The sequence below is a fragment of the Pelophylax lessonae genome (genome assembly GCF_965119305.1).
Source record: "Pelophylax lessonae genome assembly, chromosome: 2".
NCBI lineage: Eukaryota > Metazoa > Chordata > Amphibia > Anura > Ranidae > Pelophylax > Pelophylax lessonae.
Genome location: NC_138769.1, coordinates 714,227,940 through 714,250,850, shown reverse-complemented (window position 1 = coordinate 714,250,850; position 22,911 = coordinate 714,227,940). Strand labels below are relative to the sequence as shown.

The following is a 22,911-nucleotide window of genomic DNA, read 5'->3' as shown; positions in this document are numbered from 1 at the left end:
GTAATTGGAATCTATTTTGTTGCACACTGATGGGGCAAATCTTGTTTGTAATTGTAATCTATTATGTTGCACACTGATGGGGCAAATCTTGTTTGTAATTGGAATCTATTTTGTTGCACACTGATGGGGCAAATCTTGTTTGTAACTGTAATCTATTATGTTGCACACTGATGGGGCAAATCTTGATTGTAATTGTAATCCATTATGTTGCATGCCGATGGGACAAATCTTGTATGCAATTGGAATCTATTATGTTGCACACTGATGGGGCAAATCTTGTTTGTAATTGTAATCTATTAGGTTGCACACTGATGGGGCAAATCTTGTTTGTAATTGGAATCTATTTTGTTGCACACTGATGGGGCAAATCTTGTTTGTAACTGTAATCTATTATGTTGCACACTGATGGGGCAAATCTTGTTTGTAATTGGAATCTATTTTGTTGCACACTGATGCTGATGGGGCAAATCTGGTGTGATTGCCTGCATATGCCACAGAGTGTATCACTGGTGATTGTTCGGCATTTTTTCAGGCATTTTTGATGGTATATAAAGCTTCGGATGTTTATTTTCTGGGCTGGGCAAGGGGAGGAGAGCAGTGCTATAGGTGGAGCAGAATTCTTTAGGTGTAAAAATGTGTATACGGGCACCCCCACTGACGTCCATCTGACCATAAACATTTGTATGCATTCTAAAAAATATATAAAAATAAAAAAAAATAAAAAAAGCTTATCTACTTCTTTGAGGGTAGGGCGACTCAACTTAAAAATGTGAACAGGGGAATTGAAAAGATTGTAATTCTGTGTGTTGAGCATAGTTAGTGGTAGGGAAACAAGTATAAAGATACTCAAGTGTAAATGGGGGCTAAATGTGACGGGTGAATGCTGCATTTGGAATCCCTTTATTATGTTGTATGCCAATGGGTGAATCCTTCTCGATAATGATAGGCCAATAGGACGAATGCTCATAAAAAATGATTGCGGAATGCTGTTAAAAACAGAAAGGCGACCATCCGAGCAAAATCCTGCTGTGCGGATCACTTAGCAAATGCTTTATAGATAGACCCCAAGTGTTCAAAATATAAAATACAGGCTGTATTTGACCTGTAATGTCTTCAGTGTAAAAGCATCTCAATAGGACCTGCTGCATCCAACGCAGGTCCAAAACAGTCTCAGAATGGTCATCCATACTGCACACTATTGTGTTAAGTAGGAATCTGCTGACCTGAATTTGATGTGGGCTTTAAGCCAGGGGAGGACGGGGCAGGGGGGCAATTGCCCCCTGGGCCACTCTGATGCCCCGTGAAAAGGCTGCACTGCTTCTGCCTAAAGACATGCCTACAGGATTCCTGGTGAAGAGAAGTAAAAAGTTCCCACCACTGACCTACTGAGTGCAGGATGAAGACAAGGACAAAGCGCAGGCCTCCCCCCCAGTATGGAGGGTGTAAACTGTGTCTGAGCAGAGGCCGGTTCCATGACCCACTGGAGATTCTGCTTCCTTGGCCAGCCCCAACCAAGCTGTCCCAGCTCCCCCCCAACCGCCCCCTGCTGGCCAGGTCAGGAACCTGCATTCAGCTAGTAAGTAGAGAGTATCTGGAGCAGGGCTTCAGCTTGGAATGGGGATCAGGAGGAGGGCTGGAAGAGGGAGAGTGGGAGAGGGGGCCGAGTCGCTGCACCATGGGCCTCTGGTTTAACTTGCCCCCTGGGCCGAAAGTTGCCAGTCTGCCCCTGCTTTAAGCGGACATAAAACTCAAGAAACATAATGCTCATCTATTTAAGGCCTATTGCCAATAAATACTGCTTTAGGTTACCACCACTTGAGTTAGAGGTTTTACCTGATCATTCCAAATTAAGTGGAGAAGACACTTAGGGGCATATTTATAAAGCAGTTACGATAACTTTCAACAAAGAATCAATCCCTATCTTTTAAAACAAAACTTTTTTTTTTTTTTTTATAAAATCCTAATAAAAACGACCTTCCTGATAAAATCTGCATTTATTTTTCATGGAATCCATGTGGGAAACACCAGGAGCAGGTGGAACTACGGAAATAATTTAGCTAAAACCCTTCCAGTTTATATAACCGGCAAGGGGATGAATATTTTTGCTCAGCAAAAGGAGAGTTACATCAGTTTTCACTGGCTGGATTCCAGTCTTCCAAATAAAAAAGTGAGGTTGTGGGCGGTAGGGGCCAAGTAATGTATGTTAATATCGAGGTCCTACTGTTAGATTAGTTACAGGAGCTAGGTGGCTCCTTTAATTTTAATACATGGTGAGACCCCGATCAAAAAAAAGGTTTTGGGGAAAAAAAAGGAATTTCTCTTGCAACTTAATTAGAGTTTTAGGTTACACTATGGAAAATTTGCATGCCTACATAATAGGAAAAAAAGTGCTAACTTCAATGGCAGGCAGATGATAATCCCAAGAGATGTTGAAGATTCATTGAATGTTTTAATCCACCAAGAACTAAACCATGAAAACCAACCCTTCAATATAAGGCGTGCCACTTGTGGCCTACAAGGTCTTTTTAGTGCATCTATTTAGTTATAGCGGAGTCTGACGCAACCAGTAACCATAACCCGTCCATCTTTGACTTCACAGCTGTTGGTAGTAACCCCGAAACCCCCCCACCCCCCCTCCAGCCAGCTCTATCTAACAGCTGAAAAGGACAAGCTGGACATCTGAGATGTAGAATGTACACAGGATATCACTGTCACACTTTGTCACCAGTTTCCAACTCACTTGAGAAGGCAAAGAACCTGTTTCAGCAAAATATAACACAATCTCACAAAGCAGGCACAACAGTGGTGCGGCCATTTTTGTCTGTCCATATTCACAAGAGGACAGCCTGCCGATTCGGCTTGGTGACACCATAGTACACGGAGATAAATCGTCAGGCTGCCATTTTTTAAAATGGCTCCCTCCACTTATGTGTGGTGCTCTTTAACAAAAAAGAGCATACTACAAAAAAAACAAAACAAAAAAAGTAAAATAAAAGGGTTCGAGTGTAGAGAGAACGGGCTAACGACACCTAGTAAGAACCCATTTTGTTGGTCCCACTGCTACTTTTACAACCAGGAGCCCCCAAAACACTTTTGTCCCAAATGGAGAAGATACAGCTGTAATCTAGAGGCACACAGTATTGTGATATCGGGGTTGCAGCGCCTGTACTGGCATAGTCAAAAAATAAAGTACACACAAAGCATAGCCATCTCACGTCTCATCCAGACCTGTTAGGGGACGGGGTGGGGGAGAAGGGTGGAATACTATCGATTGCAATTGAAATGTTAACACAGCCAAGACAAGGGGACATAGACGCCTTCCTCCCACATACTGTATCATGAGACAAAGTAAATGATATGAACCGTTTTGGTTAAAATCAAGGCAAAATTCAGTTCTTAAAGACAGAGCTGAATAGTTTTTTGTTTTTTTATTCAGATTTTTAGAAGTTCTTTTTTCCTCTTCAAAAAAAAAAAAAAAAAGGCGTTGACCTTCCTCAGGGTCAGGAAAAGATTTCGATGACACAAATTTTCAAGAGATATCTGAATTTTTTTTTCTCTTGCTCCATTATATTTTGATTCCCTCAAAGTACCTGTTGACGTTATATTTTAACACTCCTCACTTTGATCCTCAGGGAGGGAAAAAGAGACAGCCGAGTTCACTGTGATCACACGATCAGCAAAATACCATCTGCTCATTTTCAAACGTGTGAAGGCCAAATTAAAAAAAAAACAAAAATAAACTAAAAAAAAACTGCAATGTTTCGAGTTCAACCATGTGACCATTCAAGGTCTAATATGTTTTTGTCTTTAAAAAAATAAAATAAAATAAAAATACAAAAAAAAAAAAAAGGGTCATTTCAACACAGCTCGGGAAGGCGGCCACCACAGCAGCTGTCTTTGGCAAGAAGTCAATTATTTATTTATTGTCTTTGTCACCTTCTGCCCATCTCACTCTGTCTCATAAAGTGGATGTTGTTAGCGCTGTCCGAGAGTTCGGGATACTGCTCGACGGATATGACATAATAGCCATCGTAGCCCTGTACCCGCCCAGTGCTTAATAACTGCTGCTTTTCTCCCTCAGTCCACGCTCGCAGGCCTTCTTCCCCATCGCGAAGTCTTTGTTGCTCTTTGAGCCAGGCTTGCGAGATGGCCCTTTGACGGGCCAGTTCCAACACACGGACTTTCTCCTCGTCCAAGGAGGTCCCATAGCGGGTATTGATAGTAAGGGTGCCATATTGTAACTGTACATCTGTGTAGCGTTTGGTCCTTGTTCCAAGAACTGTATTGATTTGTGACACGGTTACGTTGACCCCGTTTTCCAAGGTTCTCCTTCCACCGCTGAGTCCCAGTATGGACAAGTCGCTGTCGGAGGGGCCCTGCTTGACAAAGTAATGGGTGTCGACCCCGTCGATCGTGAAATGTAAATGCTCCAAATACTGGGCGTTGTTTAGGATGGCGGCAATTCGTCTCCCGTCTTCATTGGCGATGCTGATGATGTCGGTGGTGACACGGCCATCTTTCATTGCAAACTTTACGCCCTTTCCAAAGATGGAACCAAACGTGCCAAATTTCTTGCTCTCCTTCTCTGGACGACAGCCAGCAATTGGTGACTTGTAGACAGGTTCGAACCTCTCCAAAGTGACAAACGCCTTCAGTTGCTTCTGGACCTCACACTGCACGCCCAAGATTGACTGTAAGAAAAATAACACTCGGATTAGAAAACTAAAGTGAACCATAGAAGGGATTCTTAAAGTGATACTTAAGGCTCAAATATATTTTTCATAAAGAAAAGACGTTTATACCAATAACTAACTAATACCATGGCACAGAGCGGCCCCTTACCTCCTCTTCTCAGAGCTCCCCCATAAAAAGCTACAAGTTATGGGGGCACCCGTGCGGGTGAGCTTCCAAGCCAGGCTGTATGCATCCATAGACACACACAGCGTGGCTCGGCCACACCCCTGCTCCCTTCTCACTGGATTTGGCTCCTGCTGTTTTCAATCTTTCCCGTGAGAGCAGGAAGAGAAAGATCAGCGCTGCTGTAGATGGTTACAGCACTGGATCAAGAGAATAATCTGGTAACTATTTATGGAGGGGGTGGGAGGAACAGCTAGTGGAAGCTTTTTTTTACCCTAATTCAGGTAAATGCATGAAGGTAAAAAAAAAAAAAAAGACTTTTGACTTAGGAAAAACTTTAAGCTACCCATAGAAGGCTTGAATTTCAGCAAGCCTCCCACATGCGTAAAAAGAGGGATCTAGCATGGATGATTGAATCTCCTCCACTGGCAATTGTGTTTGGTCAGCCACAGCTACCTGGGTGCTGTGGCTGCATCTGATAGGAGAAAGTCACTGTTTGGCCAATCATTTTCACCTGGTTATATGGACTTGCAATAGTGTTTGGCAGCTTACCTGTTCCTTCATGTCTGTATTAGAAGCCAGACTTCACTTCTGCTTCATTTTTATCATCTCTCCTTCCTGTTCAGTCCCACCCCAGGTCATCACAGGAAATCTATATTAACCAGTGCACTGCAGGTCTGCTTTGCTGTTCAACAGTGTTTGTTTCTTGATTCCTGTCTGCGTGTGTGCTTGATCTACCTTTCTGTATACCGACTTTGGCTTGTCTCTGACTATTCCTGTCTGCCTGTTACCCTGACCTTTGGCCTGTCCCTTAGTTACCCTCATCTGCCTGTTACCCCGACCTTGGCTTACCCATCACCATTCCGTGTGTCCTGAGTGGCTGCTTCCCTTCTCTCCCTACGGAGCGTGACCCGGGGGACCCCAGGGGCCGCGACCTGGGCCCAGCTGCAGCCAAGTCCATCCTCACCACTAGAGGCTCTGGTGAACACCTTCTGGGTCTTAGACTCTGCGCCCTGGGGAATCTTGGGCTCACGTTCCGGTCCATCCACAGCAGTCTGCTATCAGGTTCACTACCTTGCGCTGCACCCCTGCCTCCAACAGGGTGCAGTTGTCACCTGGCCACAGTTGACCTGACACCTGGCTTCAGTCATTTAAAATTATTTTTGTCAAGTCAAGTGTTGCTTGCAGGGCCACCCATTGCTCAAACGTCAGCCTATTCAGCAAGAGTTGGATAGAATTTGATCCATCTATGGGCAGCTTCAGGAGCAGATTAGTACACAAAGTTCCTCTACACTGGCCCTTGGAAGTCACTGATAATGATCATTTTTACAAACCACATTACACTTTTACTGAAAAAATAAGCAGAAAGCGTTTATCTACTACTGGATGAGTAAGCTTCAACTTTTGTAAAAAATACATTTTTGATGGGAACTGGAGATCAAAGCTGAGAAGCACTGTTGACACATTGTAACACAGAAACCTCTACATTCTGGGTTAGTAGAGACCACCATGTGCAAAAGATATAACGGACAGCTAAAGGACATGTTAATAATTTCTCTATGAGTAATTTACTGAACAGCACAGCAATAGATAGTGGAATGAAACCTGTACTGACAAAGTAAGCATCCACTTGGCCTTTCCTGGAAATGCTGGTTCACCGACCATCATGCTGATCCAATGGCTTCTGAACTGTTATTGAATTTTCAGAACATTCTGAGTCAGTAAGTATTCTAAATGATAAACTTATGAAAGTACAGAGAAAGCCAAGCAACTATAATTTTCAGATGGAGGTAAGTAATGGCAGCGCCATAGTTCTCTCGAAACAGGTTTGCTTCAAGAATAGATAATCCAGTGTGCATAGTCTTTATTTTGAACAAAGAAGAAGGTTACATAGTTCTGGCCAATGGCTGTTTCGCATTATTTCTGGTGAGGACACGCTCTTGCAATGGACTGGAGTGTCGCAAAATTTCTCCTGCCCTGCACTCTCTTGGAACCTTCCCAGAAGAATAAGATATGGAAGATGGGGGTATGGCAAGCATAAATATATTTTACTTATAGGTAAATTTTACTCTTATTAAGAAAGGGGGAGGAGGTCTGGGCAATTTGAGCGGACTTTGCAAATCATTGCAAGGTCTACCTAAAACAAGTGATGAGCAATAGCAAGACATTCTGCATAGTGTAGGACTTCACCATTTGTATTTTTAATCATCAATGACCCTTTAATCAGAGCAAAGAGCATACCCACAACACCTAGGTTTCAGCTTTCTGGAAACATTTAGTGTCCAGCTAGTAGATCTAGGCTTCTGCACAGTTTTCCTTGCCTTACTATTAGTTAAACTCTCAAAGCACCATGAAAAGATTTACCCTGAGGAGATCAGAGTAACTGGAAAGCAATGCTTCACCGAATACCTGCAAATGTCAGGGACAACAGAATTATCTTAGGAACCCGGCTATCACATGCAGAGTTGAACCTTTGAATTATGCTGGCACATGCTAGTAGTTAGCAAGATGGAACGCTGATCAAAAGCTTCAGGCGGAGGTCAGACGTGTTCTGAGATGTCTCAAAGTCATGCCGCACCAGAACCATAATGACTGAAAAAAAAAAGATTCAGACTAATAGGAGAGGGGGATACTGGAGCTGTGCTGAACCCTGTTGGATTTGTAATTTAAAGCAATGGGGAATACAGCAGGAGGAGAGAAACCTGAAGGCAACTGGAACATGAAAGATACCTAGAGCACGTGGATGATCACTGTATTTTAGTTAGTTTGACCTCTTGGTGGTGTATTGGCTATGATCGGTTAGCTCAACAGAAAAAAGCAGGCAACGTTCTATTCTCAGTGCATAATGGGACAGTGCCACAAAATATATAAAGCTACAATGTTCTGGGATCATTGCTCCCCATGACAATCTACAGAGGTCACCGTGTCTCTTACTTGCACCGATGATGGTCAACAAGCCTGGAACAACTACATTCAAGTTGTATAAACAACTCTAGATTTATGGCTTATACAGGAGGAAACCCCCAATTGTTTGGGACTATAAATGCCACTGGACACAAATAAAAGACTAAATAGTAAAAAGCATTAAAATTGTATTGTGTTACATAAAGAAAAAATAATAGACTATAACAAATGGGAACAAGCATAACTATACAGGCTAAAAATTGCATGCAATGACAGATCACCCTAGATATGGAAGACTCCAAGGTACATGTGGTGAACAGAACTCGAGAGACCCTACGAGTTTCGGGTAAATACCCTTTTTCAGGGGTCAAAACACAAAATGTGCCTATATGAGTAAAAATATTTGTAAGGATATAAACAAAAAAGAGTCTTAGCTTCTATTGAGATATCTCAGTAGTAAATACCTACCATTGAGGTCTTCACAAAGTAGGGATGAACTGTCGGTTAAAACCGGTAGAAACTACCGGTTTCTACCGGTTTTTAACTGACAGTTCATCCCTACTTTGTGAAGACCTAAATGGTAGGTATTTACTACTGAGATATCTCAATAGAAGCTAAGACTCTTTTTTGTTTATATCCTTACAAATATTTTTACTCATATAGGCACATTTTGTGTTTTGAACTCTGGTTGACACCTGAAGAAGGGTATTTACCCGAAACGCGTAGGGTCTCTCCAGTTCTGTTCACCACATGTACCTTGGAGTCTTCCATATTTAGGGTGATCTGTCATTGCATGCAATTTTTAGCCTGTATTGTTATGCTTGTTCCCATTTGTTATCGTCTATTATTTTTTCTTTATGTAACACAATACAATTTTGATGCTTTTTACTATTTAGTCTTTTATTTGTGTCCAGTGGCATTTACAGTCCCAAACAATTGGGGGTTTCCTCCTGTATTTACTTATCGGGATGATGGCCACGGACACTAGTAACTGGGTGATGGGATAACATATATTTAGATTTATGGCTTTGGTTTTGCTAGGAGGCAGCAGCATCTTGGTGTACCATTGTCCACAGACTCCACAAGGGTATAAAACCGTGGTGGTCAACTTACTATGTATATGGGGCCTCAAAAGCATTCCCTCCAATACCAAGGGGCTGAAAATAATATTCAGCATGTGATATTCTACAAAAGATTGACATGGGAATCTTATTAAAGGAGATTATCAGAGACTATGGGGATGTAATTGGTGCAGTTGGAAACTGAAGACATGTTCATAGCTCCCAACTGTCCCTGATTTTGAAGGACTGTCCCCGATTTGGAACAAAGTCCCTCTGTCCCCGTTTCCTCCTCATTTGTCCCTTATTTTGGTCTGATCTAAGTGTGTATAAAATTCACTACTTATCTTTCAAAAAGTGTTTCCCAGTGCTAAACCTTTCATCCAATTTCTAATTTGCTGTATTTGTAAATTTCAGAAGCCGGTATAAAGGAACTACTGGTTAAAAAAAAACCAAAAAAAAAAACTGCGAAACACTTGTGGGTTTAACGAATAAAATTATGTTGTATAAGCCTCCTTTAAGGGGGCGTGGCAGGGTGTGTACTATGCCTACATACTTTTGGTAATAAGGGTCCCTCGTTCACCATCTCAAAAAGTTGGGAGGTATGCATGTTGTAGGAGACAAGCGGAGACTGGAGACACATGACTGCCATAACAGCCCTCTTCACAAATCATGGCTCCCATTATTTACTGCTGGGGGGTCAAGGTCTGCACAAGAGGAACTGGTTGGGCAAGGGTGTCTTGGTTGGGATTCAAACAATCGACCCTAGTTCTGCTAGGTGTAAGCATCAATACCAGAAATCAAGTAATGAGGTACACTGCATTACAGATCACTATTACCCTAGCATGCTTTAGGCACAGGTGGCTAGGAAGGACCAGGGTAGACCTTAGGAAGGACCAGGGAGGACCTCACAAGGACCAGGGAGGACCTCACAAGGACCAGAAAGAACCTTCCAAGGAGCAAGAGCAGGAAGAACTTCTCAAGTAGCAATAGCGGGGAGACCCTCCCATGGAGCAGGAGCAAGGAGACCCTTCCATGGAGCAGGAGCAAGGAGACCCTTCCATGGAGCAGGAGCAGGGAGACCCTTCCATGGAGCAGGAGCAGGGAGACCCTTCCATGGAGCAGGAGCAGGGAGACCCTCCCAAGGAGCAGGAGCAGGGAGACCCTCCCAAGGAGCAGGAGCAGGGAGACCCTCCCAAGGAGCAGGAGCAGGGAGACCCTCCCAAGGAGCAGGAGCAGGGAGACCCTCCCAAGGAGCAGGGAGACCCTCCCAAGGAGCAGGGAGACCCTCCCAAGGAGCAGGAGCAGGGAGACCCTCCCAAGGAGCAGGAGCAGGGAGACCCTCCCAAGGAGCAGGAGCAGGGAGACCCTCCCAAGGAGCAGGGAGACCCTCCCAAGGAGCAGGGAAAACCACCCAAGGGCCAGGGAAAACCTCACAAGGAGCAGGAAGAACCTAACAAGGACCAGGAAGAACCTTATAATAAGCAGGGAGAACCTCACAAGGACCAGGGAGAACCTCACAAATAAAGTGATGATCAAAAATCCTTCTTGGCCTCAAAAGGTCTATCAGATAAATTTAGGGTCAACATATTGTACCTATTCAGAAACACATCCAATCTTTATTCGGATAAACCTGACTAAAATAGTTTTTTTAAAGCCATTAAAAATAACTAACTGCACAGGACATCTAAGTCAGCAAAAAGCACCATGCTTGTGCCGGTCTCTGTGGGCAGACCAGTCACCGGGGACAACGGGGCCTCAAAACACCGGACCTCCTCTGTTCTCCATCCATTGAAAGCAAAGCCTTTAAAGTGATTGATCTGTCCAGTTTTTAGTGCCAAAGCTGTCAAAGTGAAGTGTCAAATGTTTCAAATAGACCGGAGCAGCAACTTTCAGCGTTTTGAAGGTTTTTTTTTTTACTCCGGAGAGGTCAGAGGCCAGGTATAGCTGGCTACGGTAAAAAGGTCTTTTTTTTTAACAGTTCAGGACTTTTTAGAAACCGGTGAGTACATTAAAGTGTTTGGGAAAACTTGCAGCTCTCGGTCTCGGCAGCTAAAAAAAATATTAATATTAATCTCTTTTTAAGTAGCCGGACACTCGCCTTTTTATTTTTTTTTTTGATATGTAGCGCAGAGTGGAAACGCCGGAGTAAAGTGCAGCTTTGGAAATGAACCCTCGCTAGGTTTTGCTGGGGGTTTTGACGCTCCCTTTAACTAATGGATGCCTTTAGCCATACATAATTGATTGCATAACAAATTAAGAAGTCATTTAGCTGTTACCACTTAAAAGTGTAAAATCCATTAGGAGTCGATACGGGCTCAGGGTGTGAATTCTCACAGAGAAAAGTGTTTTTAACTAGAGACCTCGGAGACCAATGTACTAGTACAGGATGGAAAACACAGGCAGGGCGGCCAGGTCCCCTGTGTTATAGACTTACACCATACCGAGGCTGTTAAAGTGGACCGGGCATCAGATATAATTTTTCATGCTCAGTAATGTATCAGGTGTTCATTACCTTGCACACAAATCCCAGTAATCCCCCTTTTCTGGCTTGGAGGACGATGCCATCTTTATTCAGGAATCATCCAAGGTCAGCATCTACTTCGCCACTGATATGCTAGCTCAGAGAGGATACGATACTGAAAATCCTACTGCCCATGTAGTTCTTGGCTGTGTGTGCCAATGTCTAAAACAGATCAGCCCCTGCTACAGCGTTATACAAGTACAAGAACTTCTTTTGGGCTTCAGGCGTCCTGCAATTCTGTTTGTGCGATTTTACAGCGATTCGTCGGGCAACAACCGTGGCAAAATCGCCCCACGTTTGGGGTGCCATTGCAAGTCACGGGAATCTTTCGGGCGTTCCGCCACTTGCATTGGTTCGGAATTGCGGGCAGAATCGCGGCACATCTGCCCGCGATCCGAAACGCCTATATGTGAATGGAGCCTTAGGAAATGCTTCCTCCTGCCTGCAGCAGACTGATTACATTATGTGAGCCTAGGCAAAGTCACTAGATTGGGTGGATTTGTAAACATAGCAGAGATCCTCGGTCGGTTGTTACTGCTCTGTGACCCCCTTACAGAGATTTCCCCTCACTTTATACCCTAGTACCAATGCGGTCACCAGGACAGGAAGTGAGGGCAAATTTCAAACAGGTACACCGACCGTAATAAAAATACGTATTCTCAGTGCTGGGACAAGGCCATCCAGCGCCCAGGGCAGGGATGCTTAACTGTGCCCCCCCCCCCCTTCCCTTATGTTTAGGGGCAAGGCGCTCCCCATTCCTGCAATAAACCATTGCGCCCAGGGCAACCGCCCCCTCCTGCCCACCCCTTGTCCCGGCCCTGCTTATTCTAAATAAGTCAGGGGCAGCCTCTTAAAGTGGAATGTCAGGATTTAACCTCCTGACTCCCACCAATCCCTGAAGTCCACCCAAAAAATAAATAAATAAAGTAAACATTATACATACATTTTGTTTCCTGCAGTCTGCTAGCTGGTCCGGTGAGGTCACAGAAGCCTCCTCATCTTCCTCCAGTGGTGGGCACTCTTCCAGGACAGAACAGCGTTCGCATAAACTACGCTAAATCCTGGAGTACTGTGAGGAAGGCTGGTGTGATAATGCGCCCCCTAGTGGGGGGATCATGTAAATGACAGGATAGGCTCACAGGAATTGAGCAGAATGAAATCACTGTTCTGCATGAAGAGGCCTGCCAGCATTCGACTGAGGAGGAAACCGTGAACAACGCTCGAGCATGCGGGGGGGTAGCAGAAATTGGGAATTTTCTGTATACATGGAGGATCCCCTTTTCTTTTTTTTTTCTTGGGAGTTCTACATCAGTAAAGCAACATAGCGCAACCCACATTACCTTGCTGTTATCCCATTCCTGCGTCTTCATCTGAGTGTTCTGTAGTTCGTATGATGGTTCCATGGCATCGATCTCTGGCCTGGGGTAACCAGGAATGACGTTGTGCAGCTGAAAGCCGAAAGTCAGGAGCCAACTGTTCACATCTAGGGGGCCAGAAAAAGACAACACTGAGCATTGTGCAGTTTGGGTTCAGGCTTATTTAATCTTAACATAAGTTTATTAGCATCATTGAAGTTTAAAGTGAAGGCACCTTAGTTCTCGGGTCTGTGCATTAGCTGTGCCCATCATAAAGATATCCCACCATCCCTTAGCTGAGCTTCCACATCTGTACACCTGCTGTGCCCATTATAAGGGTCTCCAACCATCCGTGAACTGAGTTCCTGGGTATGTACACCTGCTGCGCCCATTATATGGGGCTCTAACCATCCCTGAACTGAGTTCCTGGGTCTATACACCTGCTATGCCTATTATAAGCGGCTCCAACCATCCCTGAACTGAGTTCCTGGGTCTGTACACCTGCTGTGCCCATTATAAGGGGCTCCAACCATCCCTGAACTGAGTTCCGGGGTCTGTACACCTGCTGTGCCCATTATAAGGGTCTCTAACTATCCCTGAACTGAGTTCCTGGGTCTGTACACCTGCTGTGCCCATTATAAGCGGCTCCAACCATCCCTGAACTGAGTTCCTGGGTCTGTACACCTGCTGTGCCCATTATAAGGGGCTCCAACCATCCCTGAACTGAGTTCCGGGGTCTGTACACCTGCTGTGCCCATTATAAGCGGCTCCAACCATCCCTGAACTGAGTTCCTGGGTCTGTACACCTGCTGTGCCCATTATAAGCGGCTCCAACCATCCCTGAACTGAGTTCTTGGGTCTGTACACCTGCTGTGCCCATTATAAGGGGCTCCAACCATCCCTGAAATGAGTTCCGGGGTCTGTACACCTGCTGTGCCCATTATAAGCGGCTCCAACCATCCCTGAACTGAGTTCCTGGGTCTGTACACCTGCTGTGCCCATTATAAGGGGCTCCAACCATCCCTGAGCTGAGTTCCTGGGTCTGTACACCTGCTGTGCCCATTATAAGGGGCTTCAACCATCCCTGAAATGAGTTCCGGGGTCTGTACACCTGCTGTGCCCATTATAAGGGGCTCCAAGCATCCCTGAGCTGAGTTCCTGGGTCTGTACACCTGCTGTGCCCATTATAAGGGGCTTCAACCATCCCTGAAATGAGTTCCTGGGTCTGTACACCTGCTGTGTCCATTATAAGGGGCTCCAACCATCCCTGAACTGAGTTCCTGGGTCTGTACACCTGCTGTGCCCATTATAAGGGGCTCCAACCATCCCTGAAATGAGTTCCGGGGTCTGTACACCTGCTGTGCCCATTACAAGGGGCTCCAACCATCCCTGAACTGAGTTCCTGGGTCTGTACACCTGCTGTGCCCATTATAAGGGGCTCCAACCATCCCTGAACTGAGTTCCGGGGTCTGTACACCTGTTGTGCCCATTATAAGGGGCTCTAACCATCCCTGAACTGAGTTCCTGGGTCTGTACACCTGCTGTGCCCATTATAAGGGGCTCCAACCATCCCTGAAATGAGTTCCGGGGTCTGTACACCTGCTGTGCCCATTATAAGCGGCTCCAACCATCCCTGAACTGAGTTCCTGGGTCTGTACACCTGCTGTGCCCATTATAAGGGGCTCCAACCATCCCTGAGCTGAGTTCCTGGGTCTGTACACCTGCTGTGCCCATTATAAGGGGCTTCAACCATCCCTGAAATGAGTTCCGGGGTCTGTACACCTGCTGTGCCCATTATAAGGGGCTCCAAGCATCCCTGAGCTGAGTTCCTGGGTCTGTACACCTGCTGTGCCCATTATAAGGGGCTTCAACCATCCCTGAAATGAGTTCCTGGGTCTGTACACCTGCTGTGCCCATTATAAGGGGCTCCAACCATCCCTGAAATGAGTTCCGGGGTCTGTACACCTGCTGTGCCCATTACAAGGGGCTCCAACCATCCCTGAACTGAGTTCCTGGGTATGTACACCTGCTGTGCCCATTATAAGGGGCTCCAACCATCCCTGAACTGAGTTCCGGGGTCTGTACACCTGTTGTGCCCATTATAAGGGGCTCTAACCATCCCTGAACTGAGTTCCTGGGTCTGTACACCTGCTGTGCCCATTATAAGGGGCTCTAACCATCCCTGAACTGAGTTCCTGGGTCTGTACACCTGCTGTGCCCATTATAAGCGGCTCCAACCAATCCTGAGCTGAGTTCTTGGGTCTGTACACCTGGGGAATTCCAATACCCCTGCTCTTGGTTCCTGGGTCTGTACATATGCTGTGGACATTATAAGAGGTTCCCACCATCCCTGCGCTAAGTTCCTGGGTCTGTACACCTGCTGTGCACATTATGAAGGATTCCCACCATCCTTGTACAAATTTTCCAGGTCTGCACACCTAATGTGCCCAACATGTGGGGAATTCAACTATCACTTCTCTGGGTTTCTGGGTCTGTACACCTGCTGTGCCCATTATAAGGGGTTCCCACCATTCCTACGCTGAGCTCCCAGCTCTGCACATCTGATCTGCTCATTATGAGGGGTTCCCACCATCCCTGTGCAGAGTTCATTGGTCTGTACACCTGCTGTGCCCATTAGAAGGGGCTCCAACCATCCCTGAGCTGAGTTTCTGGGTCTGTACATCTGTTGTGCCCATTATGAGGAGTTCCCACCATCCTTGTGCTGAGTTCCCAGGTCTGCACACCTAACGTGCCCAACATGTGGGGAATTCCACTATCCCTGTTCTTGGTTCCTGGGTCTGTACATCAGCTGTGCCCATCATAAACAGATCCCACCATCCCTTAGCTGAGTTGTCAGGTCTGTACACCTGCTGTGCCCATTATAACGGGCTTCAAACATTCCTGAGATGAGTTCCGGGGTCTATATACCAGCTGTGCCCATTATGAGGAGTTCACACCATCCTTGTTCTGAGTTCCGGGGTCTGCACACCACATGTGTCCAACATGTGGGAAATTCCACCATCTCTGTGCTGAGTTCCTGGGTCTGTACACCTGCTGTGCCCATTAAGGGGGGCTCCCACAATCCCTGTACTGAGTTTCCTGGTCTGTACACCGGCTGTGCCCATTATGAGGGGTTCCCACCATCTCTGTGCTGAGTTTCCTGGTCTGTACACTTGCTGTGCCCATTATGGGGGGGGGGGGGGGCTCCCACTATCCCTGTGCTGAGTTTCCTGGGTCTGTACACCTGCTGTGCCCATTATGAGGGGTTCTCACTATGCCTGTGCTGAGTTTCCTGGTCCGTACACTTGCTGTGCCCATTATGGGGGCTCCCACTATCCCTGCTGGATATTTTATTCACTGCATGTAATGGAGAATGCAACAGAAGACACAAACAAAAAGACAGGAACACTCAAATTTTGCATGTAGACAGGAACAGAGTCATGAAATATGGCAGGGAGATCACACCAATGGGGGGTATCCAAGACCAGACACAAGAGGCTGAATCACACCTCCAAGCTTCAATCGGAACCTTTTAACAGGAAATTCTGAACCTTATCTCAAGCCTGTCAGATTCAAATTAATCTGACAATACCTGCCAATCATCTACATGTAAGGAAGACTGATAACTAAACATCTAGTGTAAAAAAAAAGCTGGATGAAGGCATGCATGTCCATACCATGGAGGCCATACCAAGCAGTTCTTGGCTTGTAAAGGATTGCACAGTACGAAAGAAAAATAATTTCATACAACAGGAGTACCATGCATGTATATTATCCCCCTGACCCTCACACCTTCATATTAGTGATCGACCGACATCGTTTTTAAATGCTGATACCGATATTTTGGTCATCGGATATCAGTATTAGCCGATATTTTCGGACATGTAAAAACATTTTTTTCCCCCCCCAGGTACTCCTTGTGGAGGGATCTGGGGGTCTAAAAGACCCCAAACCCCTCCTCAGCACTGAAAAGCATTCAAAACACCAAGTTTGGCTGTTTTGAATGTGGCGCCGAGTACCCGAAAGTCGCATCGGTTGTCATTACAAGACAGCCGACCATCGGCTATGGACGCCGGTACTGGGGTGATGCCTTCTAGCTACAGGCATCACTCCGGTACAGAACTTTCCCGAAATATCGGCAATATCGGTAACCTCCGGGGCGATTCCGATATATCGGGGAAAGTGCATATCGGTGGTGCCGATAATCGATCGAACCCTACTTCATATGCTCCAAAGCTAACTCAAAAGAGGTTGTAGGGATCAGCAAAGAGCCTCTCTGTCTGTTTCATAGAACACCAGAAAACAGCACTCTTCTCCTCAGCACATTTTGTTTTTGTATACTTGCTTTCAGACACCTTACAAGCCATGTGCTGTATATAAATACATTTAGGGTGGTAGCACAGAATCATTCAGATATGCAAGTAGATTTATTTTAGATTCACTTATTCATTAAGGAATTAAACAGAAAAATGAAAAACATGTGCTATAAAGATTTGCCACCAGTGCTGATTATTTGTAAGCATATTTAAATAATGACAGCGGCACAGAATAAAGAGTAATTAATCGGCCTTGTCAGCTTGTAGGAACGGCATCTGGACCGTACAAGGATGGTTAAACGCCTGCACGGTCTGCACCCGTGTCCTCGTTCTTCATCCATTATTTGAGTAATGATTCCTAGTATATTAATCAATCACACTGTACTCTGCCTTTTAATAATGTCCTTGATGAAAAAAAACAGAGGTCGTGATCAAATGCCATGTTTAATTAACTGCCAGCTTGCTACTTGTACAAGTTACTCTTTAATGATGCTGCCGCAAGACGCCTTCATTAAGGGGCCGGCTGCCGTCGCTGAGCCAGGTCGAGGCTAAGCCACATGTTAAAGGACCAGTAATCCTTCAAGATAAGTTGCATATATACACTATATTGTCAAAAATATTGGGGGGCCTGCATTTACATAAACTTTAATGGCATCCCAGTCTTAGTCTGTAGGGTTCAATATTGAGTTGGCCCATCCTTTGCAGCAACAAAAGCTTCAACTCTTCTGGGAAAGCTGTCCACAAGGTTTAGGAGTGTGTCTATGGGAAAGTTAGGCCATTCTTACAGAAGCGCATTTGTGAGGTCAGGCACTGATGTATAAAGGAAAAGGAATTGGCAGCACTCCAGGTTGAGTCAAAATCCAGATTTATTGACTGGACATTCAAATATGACAATCGTGACAAGGTAGACGAGTTTCACACACTGACTGTGTGCTTAATCATTACTGATTAGGTAATGATTAAGCACAGTCAGTGTGTGAAACGCGTCTACCTTGTCACGATTGTCATATTTGGATGTCCAGTCAATAAATCTGGAATTTGACTCAACCTGGAGTGCTGCCAATTCCTTTTCCTTTATCAAGTTTTCACGAAGGCGAGCCGGGGCATGCACCGATGTGAGTCATCAGGCAATCACACCACCTTGAGCAGTGAGTTCTTGTCTTTTCAGGCACTGATGTATGACAAGAAGGCCTGACTCGTAGTCTCCGCTTTAATTCATCCCAAAGGTGTACTATCAGGTTGAGGTCAGGTTCCTCCACCCCAAACTCATTCATCCATATCTTTATGGACCTTGCTTTCTGTACTGGTCCCAATCATATGGAGGGGGGATTATGGTGTGGGGTAGTTTTTCAGGGATAGGGCTTGGCCCTTTAGTTCCAGTGAAGGCAACTGAAAAGAAAAAAACAGCCAAAGTTTTGAAAAAGCCTAAAACGACTTTTGTTAAAGCCAATGTAGAGTGTTTTTGAATTTTCATATATATTCAGGACTAGAAAATTGTTTAATTTATTTTTACAGCCATAAAAAGCAGCCCTAGGCTCTTTTTCAAGTTTGCCTCACTGTTCCTAGCTGTTATGTTATTTAAAGAGTTCAATAGCTCACAAGCTAAAACATACAAACAGAATTCAGAGCAGTAACTTCTTCCCCTCCATGCCTGTTTACTATTTCTATTAGAAAGAGTATGAAGGTAAGCAGCTTCTGCTGTGTTCCATTCAAAAAAATACCTATAATACTCTGTGAATCCAGGGTCATGGGTACACCCTGAATTAAAGGATAACTTACCTTTGGAACATGTTCCACCCTAAAAATGGGTGGAAAAAGCGGACGTGGATACGGGACGCCTAAAGCATGCTCCTATGCCGCGGCTTTTACAATTCTACTGCTGTTTTGTTTGCTGTTTTATGTAAGTGCAACTTTATTTATGATTAAATTTTAGTCCCATACAATCTGCACTATCAATTGTCAATTTATTCGGAGGTATTTGTGACTGAGAAAAGCGGAGGATGCACAGTGTCTTATATGCAACCTGAGGGATTACAAGATTTCTATGACTGGTTCAGGAGAAGTTACCCTGTGGTCTGGATGAGCCTGTGTTTTCCTGATTTTTGCCTGTTTTGACCTCTCTTCACGAGGGCCAATCCTATCTGGTAAGAGTCCCCTTTGGCTGCCACATCTGGGTGCTCATATACTTCTTATTGTGTCATCGGTGATTGGGACTCTATCTCAAGTCTTCATTTACCATCTTTATGCCAAGAATTCTTTTGGACTGTGTATTATATTGCATGTTGGGACTATTTCACCTGATTTATTATCACTAATTGGTTTGCTTGTTATATATTTTTATGCATCGATAGCGTTTGTACATAATCTATTTTAGCTGGCTGCCTTTTTTGTCATATTCATTTATTTTGATTGTATTTGATTTTTTCCAAGCGCAGATATCACTCCCCTTTTTACGGAAAATGTAACATTTTCCAGCATCTGCATCCCCTCTCCCATGTGACAGCCGGCAGGGGATCTTCTCCCCACACTTGATGTCACAATTGAAAATAACGTGGCCACGCTAGGCTCTACCCACACGGCTGTGTTATTCATTCACAGTTTCCTCTAAATAAATCCCTACAAGTACAGTCAACCACTGTGGCTGACGGCTTGTAGTCCTCAATGAATTACGAGGGCGCTGGTGAGCACTCTCACAGTCCATTGCCCTTCCTGCCCATGTGAGGTACGGCTGACAGGTAGCCTGAGAGTCTGCAGGAGAATGAGATTTCACCCACTATCTGCTAATCGCAGGTGCAATGCTCTGTAGGCTCCTTAGAAAAAAAAAAAACTAAATGCACTTTTTTTTACCCGCAAAAAGATGTACAATTATTATTTTTTTTAAAAAGAAGTGAACTCATCCTTTAAGTGCTAAATTCTATATCAAAAGTGTACATCATTTTTTTTTTTTTTTTTAAAGTCCTAAAACATAATTTGTAAAACTTAAAACATAATTTCTGCAGTGCCATTCCTTTCTTTTTGGATAGTTGAGATAGAAAAAAAAAAAAACGACATAAAATGAAGACCTTAAAGCTTTAATCTAAAGTAAAAATTGAATGCCATTTTATTTCTCCACAAAAGTCATATATGAAGCTTTTGTTCCCACACAAACTCCTCTGGCAAACTTTTTTTTTTTTAATATGCGTCTAGGGTATACACCTTCACCTTCCAAAGATTAAAGTCTTGCTTTTCCAAGAAAAAAATAGAACCACAATGGGTCATTAAGGCTCTTTTACTACCAGGTCAAACCAGTAACATCTACTATAGAAACACATCAATTAGACCTTTGTCCCAGTCTCTAAATGTTCTTCGCAGTCATAAATTGCACTCCATAAAGCCCCAGAATGACAATAACTGTGGACCATCTAACACAATGATGAGCAATACTGACGTAACGCATGCCGTCAACACAAAGATGAGCAATAAGAACGTAACACACGCTAGACCAGTGCTAAATAGGATGCACAATAGAAGGAGAGTGGTGAAAAATGTAAGTTTAATTTGAGACCCATTTTAAGATGACTCTTCAAGGATTTGACATCTAACCCTACAGCTTGGACCCATTAAGGAAGACCAGTTTGCTTTTAACATTAGCCTTACCTGTCATGTAGCACTTGGAGTCTTGTGGTCGGCTAACTGGGTTGTTGTTTTTGAACATATAAAGGTTGAAAGGCATGATGTTGGTGGTGCTTAGCTGCTTCCAGATGTCATGGTCAGGACTTGTCCACCGGCCAGCTAACACGTCATACTCACGGCGACCCATGTGAATAAGCTTAGTGAGAGGGTCAAAAAGGCCACCGTGGTAACCTACGATGAGCTTAAAGTTTGGGTTGGAGTCATGGTAGATTTCACCATAGGCTGTATATAAAATCTGCTTGATCATAAGCCCGGAGCCGGTGAAAACTGCCATAGGTGTTCCAATATTGTCACAGGCGATGTAGAACTCATCCCCACTGCTTAACTCCATGGCAAAGAGGTGGCCTTGAAGGTCATAATAGAGGGAAGCAATTTCAGAGCTTGAATGGTTGTAGAAATGTGTGATCCTAGTGGGGTTTGCCAGGTCTGCATAAAAAAACTGTAAGTGGTGACCATTGTTAGTTTTCCGTGAAATTCTCCTTCCAAGGCCATCATATCTATACCGCACACTCCAACCACTGACTTTATTATATGCTTTAACAAGAAGACCGGCAGAGTTAAAATCGAACATATCACTTCCCCTTTGCTTAAGGAAACCATCTTCGTCCATCCGATACTGGACATCACCCAATCTAGTTATCCGATCCCTCAGATCATACCGTAGCGGCATGAGGCGAATGCTGTTTCCTGGATTTAGCAAGTGTAAATTTCCATTCAAGTCATAATTATACCTCCACTGCTGTTTGTCATTGACGAAAACAGTTTGCAACTGTCCATCATTATCATACTCATAGGTGTACCGTGTGGAATTGGCATAGGGTCCAACTTTCAACTCCTTCTTTACCACCCGGCCCATGTTGTCGTACTGCAACAACATCCAAAACATCATGGATCTGAAGATCTCATACTGTAATTCCCGCACTCGTCCATAGGTATCGAACTGTTTAGTATGCGTCATGACCGCTGTAGTTATGATCTGGTTGATGTTGTAGTAAATGACTCCAAATTTCCCAAATTGTTCAGTCTTGCCTGAGACATCATCATATCTGTACAAGTCAATTGGCAACGGTGTCTCATTGATAACAGCCTGCATGCTGGTGACTCTAAAGCTATTGTCATAATTGTAGTCGAATCTAGCATTAACCATGCCTTCTTCGGTAAAACGGAATATCTGTCTGTCGATCAGAGGTCCGATCTGTCGGTAACGGATGGTGCACGTGAAACCATCGTTCTGCAAGTTGACAGTTTTTAGCATGCCCGCAGATTCATCATACGTGAAAGCTATTTTGGTGGTATCATACAGAATCTCTGCAAGTTTTGATAGTTTTCCATATTTGTATATTACGCGTCTTCCAGTACCCATGTACAATGTTTGTAGAAGATGTCCTTCTTCTGAAAAGTCTTGCAGAACAGAGGCATTACCCTCTGGAGGTCGGTAGATGTTTCTGTAGTATCCGATAGAGCGGACGGTCTCTAAGGTTTGTCTGGCCACGTTGGGCATAGTAACGGAAGAAAGGCGGTTGTTTTTATCAAACTCAAAGATGTACTGCCTCTGGCTGTGAAGAAGTAGCACCATCGACTATAGAAGAAGAAAACAAAAAGTCTGATGAGTATTACTGTACACTCACTACAGCAATCGCATTAAATTATTTGTACTCGTTATAAATAAAAGGAGAGCTCAAACCGTTTTCAGCAAATGTGTACTTCTATTTCCCAGGCCCATGTTTCTTCTGCACCTCAGAGTTGAGGCTTCTGTAGGTACGTCATCACAAAATTGTGCAAGCACAGGAATTATGTGCAAAGACTCCCCCTACTTGCACTCTATCCTAAATGAAAAGAGCAAGAGCCCGGGCCCCCCATATTATTGCAAAACCAAAGTGGCTGCAAACCGTTAGTCCACCATAGTACCATAAGTGGTCCTAAGTTACATCAAGCTTTGATGTGTTATGTGCATGACCTGCCTCAGGGATTTAGTTAAATATGCTATATGTAACTATGTGGAAAAGTTATGTTCAATGATAATTTTACGTGTCGTCTAGTTTGGATGGCTGAATCCTCAATAGATCTTTGGTTGCCTACCTACAGATTCAGTCATATTCATGAAGATTATAAAAAATTGATGGAAGTTCTATGTGCGTAAAATGTGACCATGGGAAGACTTCAGACAATATATAAATATGCATGCTTGGCTTGCCTAGGTATTAGTGGAGATGCAAGCCCAGACA

The 22,911-nt window shown here is 44.3% G+C and overlaps 1 protein-coding gene across 6 annotated transcripts in view; it reads right to left on the bottom strand.

Annotated features, from left to right (window-relative positions):
* Positions 1 to 2,387: 2,387 nt before the first annotated feature.
* The window catches only part of TENM4 (teneurin transmembrane protein 4), a 1,723,986-nt gene continuing 1,703,462 nt past the window's right edge, over positions 2,388 to 22,911 (bottom strand). For all 6 annotated transcript variants that reach the window (XM_082246029.1, XM_082246030.1, XM_082246031.1 and 3 more), the window contains 3 exons: positions 20,651 to 22,265; positions 12,684 to 12,826; positions 2,388 to 4,691 (listed from right to left, as the gene is read on the bottom strand). In XM_082246029.1, the coding sequence (XP_082102155.1) occupies positions 3,933 to 4,691; positions 12,684 to 12,826; positions 20,651 to 22,265 (2,517 nt within the window). In that variant the 3' untranslated portion in view covers positions 2,388 to 3,932. The remainder of the gene's footprint in view (positions 4,692 to 12,683; positions 12,827 to 20,650; positions 22,266 to 22,911) is intronic.